The 15,406-nt window shown below is 38.0% G+C and overlaps 1 protein-coding gene across 2 annotated transcripts in view; it reads left to right on the top strand.

The window, feature by feature from the left end:
* The window catches only part of TENM1 (teneurin transmembrane protein 1), a 274,157-nt gene that overhangs the window by 123,322 nt on the left and 135,429 nt on the right, over nt 1-15,406 (top strand). For both annotated transcript variants that reach the window (XM_012001514.1, XM_012001513.1), the window contains exons 11-12: nt 2,144-2,405; nt 5,041-5,308. In XM_012001514.1, coding sequence (XP_011856904.1) covers nt 2,144-2,405; nt 5,041-5,308 — 530 coding nt within the window. The remainder of the gene's footprint in view (nt 1-2,143; nt 2,406-5,040; nt 5,309-15,406) is intronic.

Raw genomic sequence — 15,406 nt, 5'->3', positions numbered from 1 at the left:
CCTCCTGAGTAGCTGGGACTACAGGCGCCCGCCACCTCGCCCGGCTAGTTTTTTGTATTTTTTTAGTAGAGACGGGGTTTTACCGTGTCAGCCAGGATGGTCTCGATTTCCTGACCTCGTGATCCGCCCGTCTCGGCCTCCCAAAGTGCTGAGATTACAGGCTTGAGCCACCGCGCCCGGCCCTATGTTCTTATCTGGATAGTTTATTTAGTTTTCATGTTTGTGTTTGTTTTATGTTTTTAAATAAATAAGCACTTAAATTTTGAGTCAAGAGTCAAGGTTTGGGTGAGGCATATAAACTTCCCCAAGGATACATACTTAAATCCACAAAGAAGGTGAACTAGAGGAAAGGTTTCTTGACAAGTAAGATTTTCCCCACTACACTTGCCTTAAACTGCTCCCGTATTATTATGAATTCAGACCCTCTGTCTTAAACCATAAACCGTTTGGGTTTTCTTTAGTTCATACCTAGATTATTCTCTGTAGCTAACACAGTTCTTCAAATCCTCTTTTTGGAAACTGCCTTAATATAAAGCTACTTCACTGAAAAAGCAACAATAAAAAACACGGTATTATCCATCCTTTGTTACTGTTCATTTATCTTTATCTGCAAGATTTCTGCAACAAAACACGATGGGTAATACTATAATAAATGTAACAAATGTCATAAGAAGAGAGTGGTGAGATGTCCATAATTAAGTCTGATTCCCTATCAGGGCTTTTTATCATTGAAAAAGTATTTTGCTGAAAGATCTTTTTTAATGCAGTCAATTGCTTACATCTCTCTCCTGTGGATTTAAGTTGCCTTGAATATTAAGGAACATCATATTGCCCTTTATCCATTTTTAACATAAAAATGATAATAATTTATCATTATCTTACTTTTTATATGGGAGTTTATGCTTTTCAAATGCTCTCAAGTACATCATCTCAAAGATGTCGTTATACTTAAAAGAGAAGTAAGGTAGAACCATCTAGTGCAGAATAAAATGAAATCTGAATCTGTTCAGCTCCAATGCAATAGTCTTGTCATAGACCACATCTAGAGATAGACAGAGTCGGCTTACAGCAGAGGTAGTCTTGCTTTGTCATAGATAGAGAAGGAGTTGTTAGTGAAGTTGTGCAGGGTTCATTACAGGCTGTCTTACAAAAAGAAACCAAAAACCGTTGTGAAGCAAACCAGAGATCTTAAATCTGAGGTTCAAGTAGACTAGGAGGCCAAAGAGGGTAGTCAAATGTAGAGGGCTTGGTCGGGCATAGCTGAGTTCAAAGAAATTTTCCCTAACAATTGTCATCTGCTGATGTCTTTCTCCAAATGCCATCTCAAAGACACTGTCTGGTTTCTGACACGATGTTTGTGACCCTGAACAAGATATTTTACCTTTTGGCTCCTTACTTTTCTTATGTTACATTATAGGATTTTTTGGAAAATGAATAATGCATCATTCTCAAAGATGCTGCTAAATGTTAGATGGTCATCTTTCTGTTATCTTTAGCACAAGGGGAGCAGCTGTGTCAGATTTGGCTTTGCAGAAATACATGCAGTGATTTTGTTTAAGACAGCGTTAAAATTAATTGGTTTACAGGCTGGACGCAGTGGCTCACGCCTGTAATCCCTGCACTTTGGGAGGCCGAGGCAGGTGAATCACCTAAGGTCAGGAGTTCAAGAACAGCTTGACAAATATGGTGAAATCCCATCTCTATTAAAGAATACAAAAATTAGCCTGGCATGGTGGTGTGCACCTGTAGTCCTAGCTACTCGGGAGGCTGAGACAGGAGAATCGCTTGAACCCGGGAGGCGGAGGTTGTGGTGAGCCAAGATCACACCACTGCACTCCAGCCTGAGGTGACAGAGCAAGACTCCATCTCAAAAAAAAAAAGAAAATGGTTTACAAATTTCAAGGGAATATCAACTGGTGACATGGAATGTCTTCTTAGAAGACCGCTAGATAGTGAAAAGAGTAAAAAGAAGTCATCTATTGAATGAATATATTGCTAGAGAGAATTTATGAGATAGACAATACAAGTAGATATAGTTGAGTCCCCCGAAAAAGGAAAGGGCACTGAAATTAACCTATTTTTTTAACTGGAATTTTTAAATTTTTCATTTGATTGCAACTGTCTTATGTTTTTTCCTTCTCAGCTTTGACCTCGTAGCCATCGGTGGTATCTCCGTCATCTTAATCTTCGACCGATCACCTTTCCTGCCTGAGAAGAGGACACTCTGGTTGCCTTGGAATCAGTTTATTGTGGTGGAGAAAGTCACCATGCAGAGAGTTGTATCAGACCCGCCATCCTGCGATATCTCCAACTTTATCAGCCCAAACCCTATTGTGCTTCCTTCACCACTCACATCATTTGGAGGGTCCTGTCCAGAAAGGGGAACTATTGTTCCTGAGCTGCAGGTGAGTATATTGGCCTTTGAATGTATAAAATAATAATATCGTGGAGTTGTCAACAGTGTATAATAGCTACATTCCTTTTCCTATTCTTGTTGCCGTCCTTATAATGTGCTGCCCTTTATTTGTCAAGAGAAGTCTTCAAATGTTTTTCTGGCACACATTTTTAACATAATTGGCCAGGGCATTAGAATGCTATCTGTGGCCATGGAACAGAACAAGATTAAGTAGCTTTCATAAGAATTAAACCCCAATCCTTGACCTAATAAACACTGTGCTCTAAGAACAAAGCTAGCTGGCTTATTAGTAATAACAGTATAATCCATGAGCTTGGACTGTTTGTGGTTCTGAAATTAAAAATCCTTAAGAAATTGCGTTTTTGAGCTGGGCGTGGTGGCTCACGCCTGTAATCCCAGCACTTTGGGAGGCCGAGGTAGGGGGATCACCTGAGATTGAGAGTTCAAGACCAACCTGACCAACATGGAGAAACCCTGTCTCTACTAAAAATACAAAATTAGTCAGGCGTGGGGGTGCGTGCCTGTAATCCCAGCTACTCCAGAGGCTGAGGAAGGAGAATTGCTTGAACCCGGGAGAAGGAGGTTGCAATGAGCCAAGATCACACCATTGCACTCCAGCCTGGGCAACAAGAGTGAAACTCTGTCTCAAAAAAAAAAAAAAAAAAAAAAGAAAAGAAAAGGAAAGAAGAAGAAGAAAAGAAAAAAAATTCTAGTTTTCTTCTATTGTCTAGTTTGTATCATTGTCATTATTCTTAGAAGACATGACAACTTCTCTTGTCTAGCTGTGTAAAGTAAACATAGTTTTCAAGCCTGTGCAGTTTGGGTTTTTTTTTTTTTTTCAAAAAAGCTTTGCTTCTGAGTGTTCAAGCTTTATAGTCAGGAGAAGACATTTTTGAACCTTGATATTTTAACATTCCTGAGAATTATTCTTTATTGAGCATTCAATATTGTCATTTCAATATTAAACCATTCAAACAACCATAGTACAATTCCCGCACCACATTATAGAAACATTTTAATGATAATTAAATGTGGAAGCACCAAAATGGACTCATAGGTCTTACAGATCCAGAAATCCAGAAGTAAATGCATGCTCCAAGATAGAATTGATTGTTCTTTCATCATAACACCACCCACCAGCTCTTAGCAGTACCCAGAGAATACCACTTAGGAAAGGCTCACACAAAAATACTGCCCTTCAGGAAAAGCAGTCCAAAGAGCTACCCCTTATCTTTTCCATTGCTCTTTGCTTAGAAAGGAAGAAAAAACAAGACAGTGTTTAATGAGTACATTTGATTTGTATACCAATCCCTTCACAGATGTCATTAGGAAGTATAGGTCTTCTTTCAGCACAAAAATTTCCAGGCTTATCTAGGATTGCATGTTTTCTTAGGAAAATGAACTACTAAGTTGGTGAGTGTCATGCTATCCTTCTCTATTGTACTTCTGTCACCATCTGAGAAGACAGCTGGTGGACAACCCTGGTATCAAATGGCTAATGTAGAGGGAGAAAAATTAGGCAAAGTGTACAAAAAAGGGATCGTGTCCTCAGAAACAGGAGAAAGACCAAAAATCCTGGACAATATGAGATACCATATGTTTAACAATCAGTTCTGCTATATGCACAAGTTTGGAAAAGTAAGAGGGAACAAGGTTCTGAGGTAAAAATGAATAAAAGCATGAAAATATCTACACTACTCATGTCACCTTAAGTGTATTGAATAGGATGAGCTTTTTCTTCAGCAGTCTTTTGAAAGATGAAAGTCATAGAACACATGATTCAGTTTTAGTTACCACCTTTGGTTATTTAACTTTATCTGTGGTGATAAGCAAACAAGTAATAGCAATTAATTAAAGAAGCCAAGTGGTATTTTTACTCTGAGACCAACGTTTAGTGTAAAATTTGCAGAGGAATTAGTGGGAGTTATTTGCTTCTCAGTCACAAGTGCCAACTTGGAGAAACTTGTTCCCAGCCATTGCTACATCCAGGCACAGAGAAATATGTAAGAAAAATTTGATTAAAAATTTGGCCTCAGGGTCATTTCAAAGCTCCAAAGAAAACGAATTTGATGGCATCAGTAAAGATTAATTCTAGGGAAACTATAATCTTTGTCATAAAATATCACTTGCTGGGCCTGCTTCTCAAGTTCTTCCTCTTAGAGAGCCTAGCCTGAATAAGGATTACACCAATGGTTTTATGATATACGACTTAACACCAAACAAGATTTTGTGTATGTTTATATAAGAAAAAGACCCCTTAATGGAGCCTGTAGTACTGAATTGCTTGACATTCAGCGGTGTGATCTTTTTCAACTCCTACTAAGCAGTTTTTGGAACATTATTGAAAAGCTGAAATTGTTCCTTACACAATCTTTCCTGGCATGGGAAAAAAATAAAAACAATCCTTAAGGTTGGGTCTTGTCTCCATTCATGTTTGGTGCAAAATTCAAAACCCATTATTATACAATCTCACAAAGATTCAAGAACAAATGCCTTGACATCCTTAGACCTGTTTAAGCTCTCTCCTTTGGCATGTTTCAAAGATAACTAAGCACACAATATCCTCATCTACCTGTGACCACTGATAAGAGCCTATTTGGCTTTTTTTATTATTATTATTTCAGGTTGTACAGGAGGAAATTCCCATTCCCTCCAGCTTTGTGAGGCTGAGTTACCTGAGCAGCCGCACCCCTGGGTATAAAACCCTGCTACGGATCCTTCTGACACATTCAACGATTCCTGTCGGGATGATAAAAGTACACCTCACAGTAGCTGTGGAAGGGCGACTCACACAGAAGTGGTTTCCCGCCGCAATTAATCTTGTCTACACGTTTGCTTGGAACAAGACTGACATCTATGGACAGAAGGTTTGGGGCCTGGCAGAGGCTTTGGGTACGTTGAACTAGTTATATGTAAATAGCAGTATTACATGCACAGAACAGAAAATACTTGTTGCGTGTTAATTTGTATTTGGAATAATTATTGATTTTCTTCTATTTAAAAGATCTAAGGCATTTTTCATTTAAACACTCCCTTGAGGCCAGTTTAGAGTTCCCTTTTGACACATTTTTGCTTCAAAAAGATTTTAGTTCCCCTTTCATGATGGCTGCATACCAATAGAATCACGCAATATCTGACTTGTAACTGTCACCAGAGCCGAATGCTGCCTTCTAAATGTGACCTTTGGTGTGGCGTTCTATAGGCCATGTTTTTGGATTTGACGTTTAGACTGTCATTTCTACTTAGAGACTACAAAATTCTAACTTATAGCCATCTCCACTTATTATCTTTTATGTCTAAGATGGTTAGACTTCATTAACTTGTTACTTCTTCAGGTTAAATAAAAAATCATCCTGCCTTCGTATTCCTTTTGATTTTCTGTAATCTCAAGACTTTAAAACCTAGCATCTTATAGATAGGAGGGACCTGAAGAGGTCCTTTGGGCCTGTGGTTTTCAGATACTTATTTCTCCCAGACATATGACATTTTTTTAAAATGAGGCAGAGATAGATTTGCCAATGTTTTATATTGTCAAGTAAGAATATTTTTAAAAGAACTCACTATAATATACTATTCCTACTGCTACCATAATTTCATAAATGAGGGATAACTTAATAGCAGAAAAGAAAAAATAGCCTGTTTTAAGAAATGATGGCAAGCAATCGAACCCTGACAATCAGAGTGAGATAGACTAACACCAAAGTCTTTATCTCTGTCACTCTGTAGAAAACAGAGAAACCTTTCTAAGGAACTTGATACAGGTTTGTAGATCTGCAGTTTGGGAGCCTTTGATCCTTGTACCTTCAGGCAGTAGCTCATGTAAATCACCCTTGGACAGATGAGAAGATTATTTTAAAGTTCTCCAAAAGAGACATTTAGACATCCTCCCTTGGAAGTGTCTGTCATGATATAATTCCCATAGAGCTGAACTATATTTCTTTGACCATAGTATGTCAGTTTTCTCTTCCCAGAGGGAGAGAGAGTGAGAGAAAGAGAGAGAGAGACAGAGGGAGAGAGAGACTGATGACTCTTCTCTGCCCAAGAGACCCTCATATATTTAAATAATTAACTCGTTTGTGTTGGACTTTACTGGAAAGCAAGGAATGTGGATGGGTTCATATTTCCTCAGTAAATGGGAAATTATTGTAAAGACACACAAGAAAATAAGAAAGTACAAGAAATACCATCAGTAGCCTCACAAGCAGGCCTCAAACTTATAGCCTTGTTCAGGACGCATTGCATTTCTAGAAGGTCAGCATCTGCTCCATCAACTTAAACCCAGTTCAAGTTTTTTCCAAGTCCACTGATTCCCACAGTGGTGACTCAGCCATACTTAAGACTGACTTCATCTCTCCTCCTGCCATACTAACTACCTTCCTTCTCTCTTTCAGCTCTTCACATTCTATGTGGTCTGCTAACTTGCAGTGTATCTTGCATTCAGGTTCCTCTTAGAGAAAATATTGTATTGTGTCAGCCATTTACTGTGCAGTCCAGGACACCCTTGTAAGGCAGAACTTTAGCATTAGGCTACCATGAAAGTTGCTGACCAGCCTACAGAGTCCTGCTTAATCCCTATTCTATTAGTGTAGTGGTTATGAGAACAGCTCTGGAGCCAGCCTCCTTCCCTGGGTTCAAATCATTCCTTCTCTACTTGCGAGCTATGTGACATTGGATAAATTACTTAATCTCCAAATGCCACAGTTTCTCCATCTATAAAGTGATTATCATAAAGATTATGTTACTCATAGGTTTGTTATGATATGATGATTAAATGAGGTGAGTAACATAAAGTGCTTGGCACATCATAAGCATTCAACAAATGTCAGTTGCTGGTATTGCTTTTTTTCAGTTTTGTTGTGGCCAGGGTACTGTGATCACATAGTATAAAGCATGGAGTCTATGCAGGTATTTGTTGCCTCAGCTTCTCTAAGAATGGTGTTGTGAGTATAACAGGCAGGCACTTTGTGCTACTTACTCTCCATTTCCCCTCCCTGCCCACCCCACCTCTCCGCCCCCCACAAACACACACACATAATCTCTTTTCTGTCCTTCTCTGTGCTCTGAGAGGCTGGTTTCCATGGACTGCTTTCCCTGAACTCCTTGCTCTTTAACTTCCCACTTGATTTGCTGAATGAGTGGCACCATCTGGAGACTGTAGAACGAGAACAAGGTCAGGGTATTTATCCCTCTTCCTGCTTTACTGCAGACTACATTAGACAATAGCAGCTCCTGTCTAGTAGCGCCTCCTCCAAATCCCCATGCCATATCTTGCCTTCTGTATCATCACTCCCTCCTCTTCCCCCTACAAGTCCGGAAAGTTTACCAGTTATGCCAGTGCTTAGGTGGCTCTCCCTTCCTTGATAATTCTCTTAACTCTGCCCATGCCTTAATTCAAACTCTCTGCAGTGAACATTTACAAGTGCGACATCTCATTCTTGCTGAGACCCTCACTGAATCATACTCAAAGTCTCTAATTCTCTTCTCCATATTATCCTACAGCATTTCCTTCACTAGGCAGATAATCCAAAATTCCTCTAATTTTTCTCTATAGGTCCTTATTTTCCAATTATTTTAATTAATTTATCTTTAAACTTTTATTTTAGGTTCATGGGTATGTGTGTAGGCTTGTTATATAGGTAAATTCGTGTCACAGGGTTTATGGTACAGATTGTTTTGGCACCCATTTACTAAGCCTAGTACCCAGTAGTCATTTTTTCTGCTCCTTTCCCTCCTCCCAGCCTCCACCCTTAAATAGGCCCCAGTGTCTGTTGTTCCCCCCTTTGTGTCCATGAGTTGTCATCATTTAGCTCCCACTTATAAGAGAGAACATGCGGTATTTGGTTTTCTGTTTCTGTGTTAGTTTGCTAAGGGTAATAACCTCCAGCTCCATCCATGTTTCCGCGAAAGACACGATGTCATTCTTTTTTATGGCTGTACAGTATTCCATGGTATATAAGTACCACATCTTTTTTATCCAATCTCTCATTGATGGGTATTTAGGGTGATTCCACGTCTTTGCTATTGTGAATAGTGCTGCAATGAACATTTGTGTGCATGTGTCTTTATGGTAGAATGGTTTATATTCCTATCCAAAAAATAGGATTTCTGGGTCGAATGGCAATTCTGTTTTTAGGTCTTTCAGGAATTGACACACTGCTTTCCACAATGGCTGAACTAATTTATGCTCCCACCAACAGTGTTTAATTGTTCCCTTTTCTGTACAACCTCGCCAGCATCTATTATTTTTTGACTTTTTTAAAATTTGCATTTCTCTAATGATGGGTGATATTGAGTTTTTTTAATATGCTATTGGCCACATATATGTCTTCTTTGGAAAAGCATCTGTTCGTGCCCTTTGCCTACTTTTTAATAGGGTTGTTAATTTTTTTCTTATTAATTTGTTTAAGTTCCTTATAGATGCTGGATATTAGACATTTGTTAGATGCATAGTTTGCAAGTATTTTCTCCTATTCTTTAGGTTATCTGTTTACTCTGTTGATAGTTTCTTTTGCTGTGCATAAGCTCTTAAATTTTATTAGATCCCGTTTGTCAATTTTTGCTTTTGTTGTGATTGCTTTTGGTGTCTTCCTCATGAAATCTTTGTCTGTTGCTATGTCCAAAATGGTATTACCTCAGTTGTCTTCCAGGGTTTTTATAGTTTTGGGTTTTACACCTAAGTCTTTAATCCATCTTGAGTTGATTTGTGTATATGGTGTAAGTAAGGGGTCCAGTTTCAATCTTCTGTATATGGCTAGCCAGTTATTGCAGCACTGTTTTTTGAGTAGGGAGTCCTTTCCCTGTTGCTTGTTTTTGTCAGCTTTGTTGAAGATCAGGTGGTTGTAGATGTGTGACCTTATTTCTGAGCTCTCTATTCTGTTCCATTGGTCTGTGTGTCTGTTTTTATACCAGTACCATGCTGTTTTAGTCACTGTAACACTGTAGTATAGTTTGAAGTTGAGTAATGTGAGGCCTCCAGCTTTTTTTCTTTTAGTTTAGGATTGCCTTGGCTATTTAGGCTTTTTTTGTGGTTCCATAAGAATTTTAGAGTATATTTTTTCTAATTTTGTGAAGAATGTCATTGGTAGTTTGATAGAAATAGCATTGAATCTGTAAATTGCTTTCGGTGGTATGGTCATTTTTACGATATTGATGCTTCTTATCCATGAGCATAGAATGTTTTTCTGTTTGTTTATGTTATCTCAGATTTATCTGAGCAGTGTTTTATATTTCTCTTTGAGAGATTTTTCACCTCCCTGGTTAACCGTATTCCTAGGTATTTTATTCTTCTTGTGAGTATTGTGAATGAAAGTGTGTTCCTGATTTGGCTCTCAGCTTGGCTGTTATTGGTGTATGGGAATGCTAGTGATTTTTGTACATTGATTTTGTATCCTGAAACTTTGCTGAAGCTATCAGCTAAAGGAGCTTTGGGGCCAAATCTATGGGGATTTCTAGATATGGAATCATGTTATTTGCTAACAGGATAGTTTGACTTCTTGTCTTCCTATTTGGATGCCCTTTATTTCTTTTTCTTGCTGTATTCCTCTGGCCAGGACTTCCAATGCCATGTTGAATAGGACTGATGAGAGAGGGCATCCTTGTTTTGTGCCAGTTTTCAAGAGGAATGCTTCCAGGTTTTGCCCATTCAGTAAGATGTTGGCTATAGGTTTGTCATGGATGGCTCTTACTATTTTGAGCTATGTTCCTTCAATATCTAGTTTGTAATAGAGAGTTTTTAACATGAATGCATGTTGAATTTTATCAAAGCCGTTTATGCATCTATTGAGATAATCAAGTGGTTTTTTTCTCTAGTTCCGTTTATGTGATGAATCACATTTATTAATTTGAGTATGTTGAACCAACTTTACATCCCAGGGATGAAGTATACTTGATCATAGTGGATTAGCTTTTTGAAGTGCTGCTGGATTCAGTTTGCAAGTATTTTTTTTTAAGGATTTTTGCATCAATATTCATCAGGGATATTGACCTGAAGTTTTTTTTTCTGTTGTGTCTCTGCCAGGTTTTGGTATCAGGATGATGCTGGCCTCATAGAATGAGTTGGGGGGGAGGAGTCCCTCATCAATTTTTTGGAATAATTCTGGTGGGAATGGTACCAGCTGTTCTTTGTACATCTGCTAGAATTTTGCTATGAATCCACCTGGTCCTGGGTTTTTTTGTTGGTTGGTTGGTTGATTGGTAGGCTATTTATTACTGATTCCGTTTCAGAGCTCATTATTGGTCTGTTCGGGGAATCAATTTCTTCCTGGTTCAATCTTGGGAGGATGTATGTGTCCATGAATTTATTAATCTCTTCCTAGGTGTTCATAGTATTTTCTGATGGTTATTTACATTTCTGTGGAGTCAGTGGTAATATCCCCTTTGTTGTTTCTAGTTGTGTTTATTTGGACCTTCTCTCTTTTCTTCTTTATTAATCTAGCTAGTGGCCTATCTTACTAATTTTTCAAAAAACCAACACCTGAATTTGTTGATCTTTTAAATAGTTTTTCATATTTTCTGATTCTTTATGATCATCCTTAGACCCCAGCTAGGTTTTGAGGGGTTGTTTTTGTTTTTGTTTTTTGCTTTTTTTCTAAAATCATGACACTTAGAAATTTACCCAGTCCTCTCATGAAGAACTGACCAGTACAGCATCTAGTAGTCATTTCTTGCTAGGGTTCACATAAATGCAGCTCAACTTCATTTTTTTTAAATAACAGGCTTATTGAGGTATAATTCATAGACCATAAAGTTCACTCATTTAAAGTGTACAATTCATTGGTTTTTAGTATTTTCACAAGGTTATACAAATACCACCAATATCTAATTCCAGAACATTTTCATCATCACTCCACGAAGTAGCCCCATACACATTGGCAGTCACTCCCAACTCCTCCCTCCCCCAAGTCCTAGAATCTGCTCATCTCCATTTTGTCTATATGGATTTATCTGTTCTGGATATTTGAAACACATGGAATCATACAATATGTGGTCTTTTGTGTCTGGCTTGCTTTTCGTGGCATAATGTTTTCAAAAGATCCATATTCTGACAATGGTAAAACTTCTGAACAGTTGGTAGAATGAAGTTGGAGAATCTACTACTCTGAAGATGGATTGTGAGCTCTGTAAGAACACAGTAGATGATAAATAGTTCAGATAATAAATGAATGGAAACAAATAGGATCAAATATGCAACCATTGAGCTGATACCTTAATATTTATGATTAAATCTAAATAAACAAAGAAGGAAATGGAAATGTCTATTTGTACTCCTGGTGATATTTTATAATCACTTAACTGATATGGGAAGAAATAGACTCAATTTTGCACCAGCAACAGTGCTGTATCTGACACTTTTCAGATTTGCTTCAAATTCAGAAATACTAGTATAACTATTTGGTAGGCAGAATAATAGCCACCCCCACAAAGATGTCCATCCTTGGAAACTATGAATATGTTATGTTGCATGCCAAAAGAGAATTAAGCTTATAGATGAAATTAAGATTGTTAACTTCTGATTTGAGATTGGAGATTATCCTGGTCTATCTGGGTAGGCTCAATTTGTCATAAGGGTCCTTATAAGTAGAGAAGGGAATGGAAGGGGAGGTCAGAGTTACGTGAGGATATAACTATGGAAGAAAGGCACAGAGAAATGCAACATTGCTGGCTTTGAAGATGAGGGAAGAGAGCCACAGACTACGGCATGTAAGCAGCTACTAGAAGCTGGAAAAGGCAAAGAAATGGATTTTCCCTTAGAGCCTCTGGAAAGGAACTCAGCCCTACTGACACCTTGATTTTTACTCAGTGAGACCCATTTGAGAATTCTGACCTCCATAACTGCAAGATGGTTTTTCTTGTTTGAAGCTTTTAAGTGTTTGGTAATTTGTTACAGCAGAGATTGGAAACTAATATAAGATATGATCGGCATTCATGCAGTCCAGTTAGAGCAAGGATTTTGGTTAAAACTGTGACTAGAAAGGTCTCCCACTGTTTTTCCTCCCATGCCAGTTAAATATGAATCTCTGGTCCACTCACTTCTGGGTGATGGAGAAAGAAGGATTCAGGTTTAAACAAGCTGAATTTAAAGTGATGGTGAATATCTAAATTAATTTGAAATGTGGGACTCTTGTTTTTCATGTAGCTCGGCTGTTGGGAATTGGTGTAATCTCTAAGGGCTAGAATATCACAGGAGAAGAATAGAGTGTTGAGGGACAGCGAAAATGAGAAAAGAAGTGCTTGAGATCCTAGGATATACCACCATTTTTTGTAAGGAAACAGACTTTGCAACTGAAGGGATAATACCAGAGTGAGTAAATTAAAAACAGGGGTTGTATGAACTCCTTCCTTGGAGAAGTATCAATGGTAACTGATAAGATTGATTAATCCAAGTACAATATTGGTCAAGTAGAAGAAGAGTAAAATCATCCCCAGGGTTCCAGTACAAAAGCCACAATCACTAGTTCATCCGGCTTAAAGATTTTGTTGTCTGATATACAGACAAGCCTCCCCTGCTAAAAACTCCATGTGAGCGTTTTAAATAATTTGGACTTAGTGCTTTATTGTTTGATTCTAAATAAAGTACGATGTCTGGAAATCATTGTATTTTATTTAGTTTCTTTCCCAACTCTGCTGCTTGCAAAACAATGTAAAAAAAAAAAATCATTACTGTTAAGTTCACAGGGCTGTTAAAATTCTAGAGATGGCTTATTTAATTTGACAAACTGGCTTGTTCAGGGGCTCTGATCTGCATCCATTATGTGAATTTTGTCAAAATAATTCCCGATGTCTGCCTGTGTCTGCGTACATTATCAATATGTAATAATGTATTCTGCCTCGTCTTTATTTTAATTAAATTATATTGCAGCAGTTTGGAGTCCTGGAAGTTCAGGATATCAGCCATCCACTGTTAGTAGCTCTGCCATAAACAGTTCTATTTTTCTTCAAGGTTATTGGCAACAACAATTGCATAATTATTTAGTACAGTAGTTTGGCAACAAAGAATGGTGTTTCTGGGAGGACTACACTTCCTAAAGGTTCACGACACATAGGAGTCTGTCTAAATTGTGTTAGAGAGAAACAGGGGAACATTAATAGTAATAGGTGCTAAGCTATGGTTGCTTTGTGCACACAAAACATTCCTGAAAACAATGCTTTAGCATTCATAAATTTCCCTTCAGTAAAACCTAAGCAGGTTGGGCAGCCACAAAAATAGCATCCACTGAATATTTTAATAACAAATGGGTAGTGCTTTACAATTTGCAAACTACTTTCACATACATTATCTCATTTTAATCCTTATAACATTCCTGCCTGGTAGGCATGGCAGAATTAGTATGATCTTCATGTTGCAGAGGGGAGGGTCAGAAAGAAAAGTAACTGGCCTAGAGTCCTGTACAGAGCAGGGATTCAAACTCGGGTCTCCCAGTCCTGAGTTCTGTATGCCTTTCAATGCTGCCTCTCCTCACTAAAGTAACCAACCCACCTTACTGAGTACCCAATTCAACGCCCCAGTGGTTTTCTGTCAGAGAAACTAACAGATATAATAATCTTTCATCATTTCTCCCCACTCATGAATTCATAATCGTTAACTGAGAGCAGGGCTGTTTTATCCATTCAACTGTATAGGCACAGTGCCAAGGATATGAGTTTTTCAAGGACCTACAAAATGTTTGCTACCTAAAAAACAAGTTTATTGTCACCAGAAGATGAAAAGGAAATGTGAAAATCAACATTAATAAAGGTTTAAATAAGTGTCTGAAAAATGGAGCATCATGTCAGCTTGTGAACTACAACTCAATTTTCATCCTTACATATGAAATATGTTTAATGTAGGATATAAGTTGTATACATTTTAATATATCTTATAAGATATAAGATAGCATTTCCAAAAGTGAGAGTTCCTACCAAGGTTTTCAAATGGCCTTCACTAATACTTTCATAAGCAAGTGGTCTTGTGCCCATTTCAAACTGCTGGTCACGCCCATTAGTAGATTGTGAAATCTATTTGGTGAGTCAATCAGCACTTTTGTTTTGAAAAATTGAATAGAATGTGATGGAATATAATAGAACCGAAGTGAGCAGAATTAAATAGAACATACCAGAATGTGATGCTGCAAAGACAGTATTGTCTTGGAAAATTTTGTTTCGCGTGTGTGTGTGTGTGTGTGTGTGTGTGTGTGTGTGTGTATCTCCCCATGTGGATGCTGGGTCACAATTAATAAATTGTGTTTCTTATCATGACTTTCAGACCTGAAAGTTTGAAAGCCATTGGTAAGATGATAAGCCCAGAAACAGAAAAATTAAATGACTTATCAAACCATGTGACTTATTTTCCAGATCAGCATTTATGACTGTTCTTGTCTTCTGGTCCCCTCTATCAACCCATATCAGAGGGGACTACAGAGGTATCCTTTCAACATTGGGTGACCACATAATTTATCATTCAAACCAGATCCTTTTGAGAGTAAAAGGAGATACTGTTAATAATTACATCAAGAAAACAACATAACCAAGCACCATTTTTGGCCATTTGGGTTACATGGCACTTCTACTTCAAGGTTACCCTAGCTTCCAGTCCTTGTCCCTTAAATTCTGAACAAATAAAAAGTTATTTATTTAGCACTACTGAATTGTGGGTCTTCCCCCTTAATAGCTGTTATCTAGCATAGTAGATGAAAACATTTGCCTATGAGTTGCTGGGTGTGAGCTCTGGCTCTGCCATTTACTAGCCATGCAACCTTGGACTTAATAACTTCATTTCTTTGAGTCTCTATGATATCTATCAAACTGGAGTAAATGTAGTTTCCTCATGAGTTTTTGAGTCTTCAAATTAGATCATATGCACAAAAACATATTTAATTGTTATGTATTATACAAATGCAAGGCATATTATTTTGTAGTAATTATTAGGGAGACCATTGATAAAAATTCCAGAAAGCAGGCTGGGCGCGGTGGCTCATGCCTGTAATCCCAGCACTCTGGGAGGCCAAGGCGGGT

This window comes from Mandrillus leucophaeus, unplaced genomic scaffold, assembly GCF_000951045.1.
Source record: "Mandrillus leucophaeus isolate KB7577 unplaced genomic scaffold, Mleu.le_1.0 Scaffold661, whole genome shotgun sequence".
Taxonomy (NCBI): Eukaryota; Metazoa; Chordata; class Mammalia; order Primates; family Cercopithecidae; genus Mandrillus; species Mandrillus leucophaeus.
Note: the sequence above shows the minus strand (reverse complement) of the source record. Positions and strands in the feature narration are given on the sequence as shown.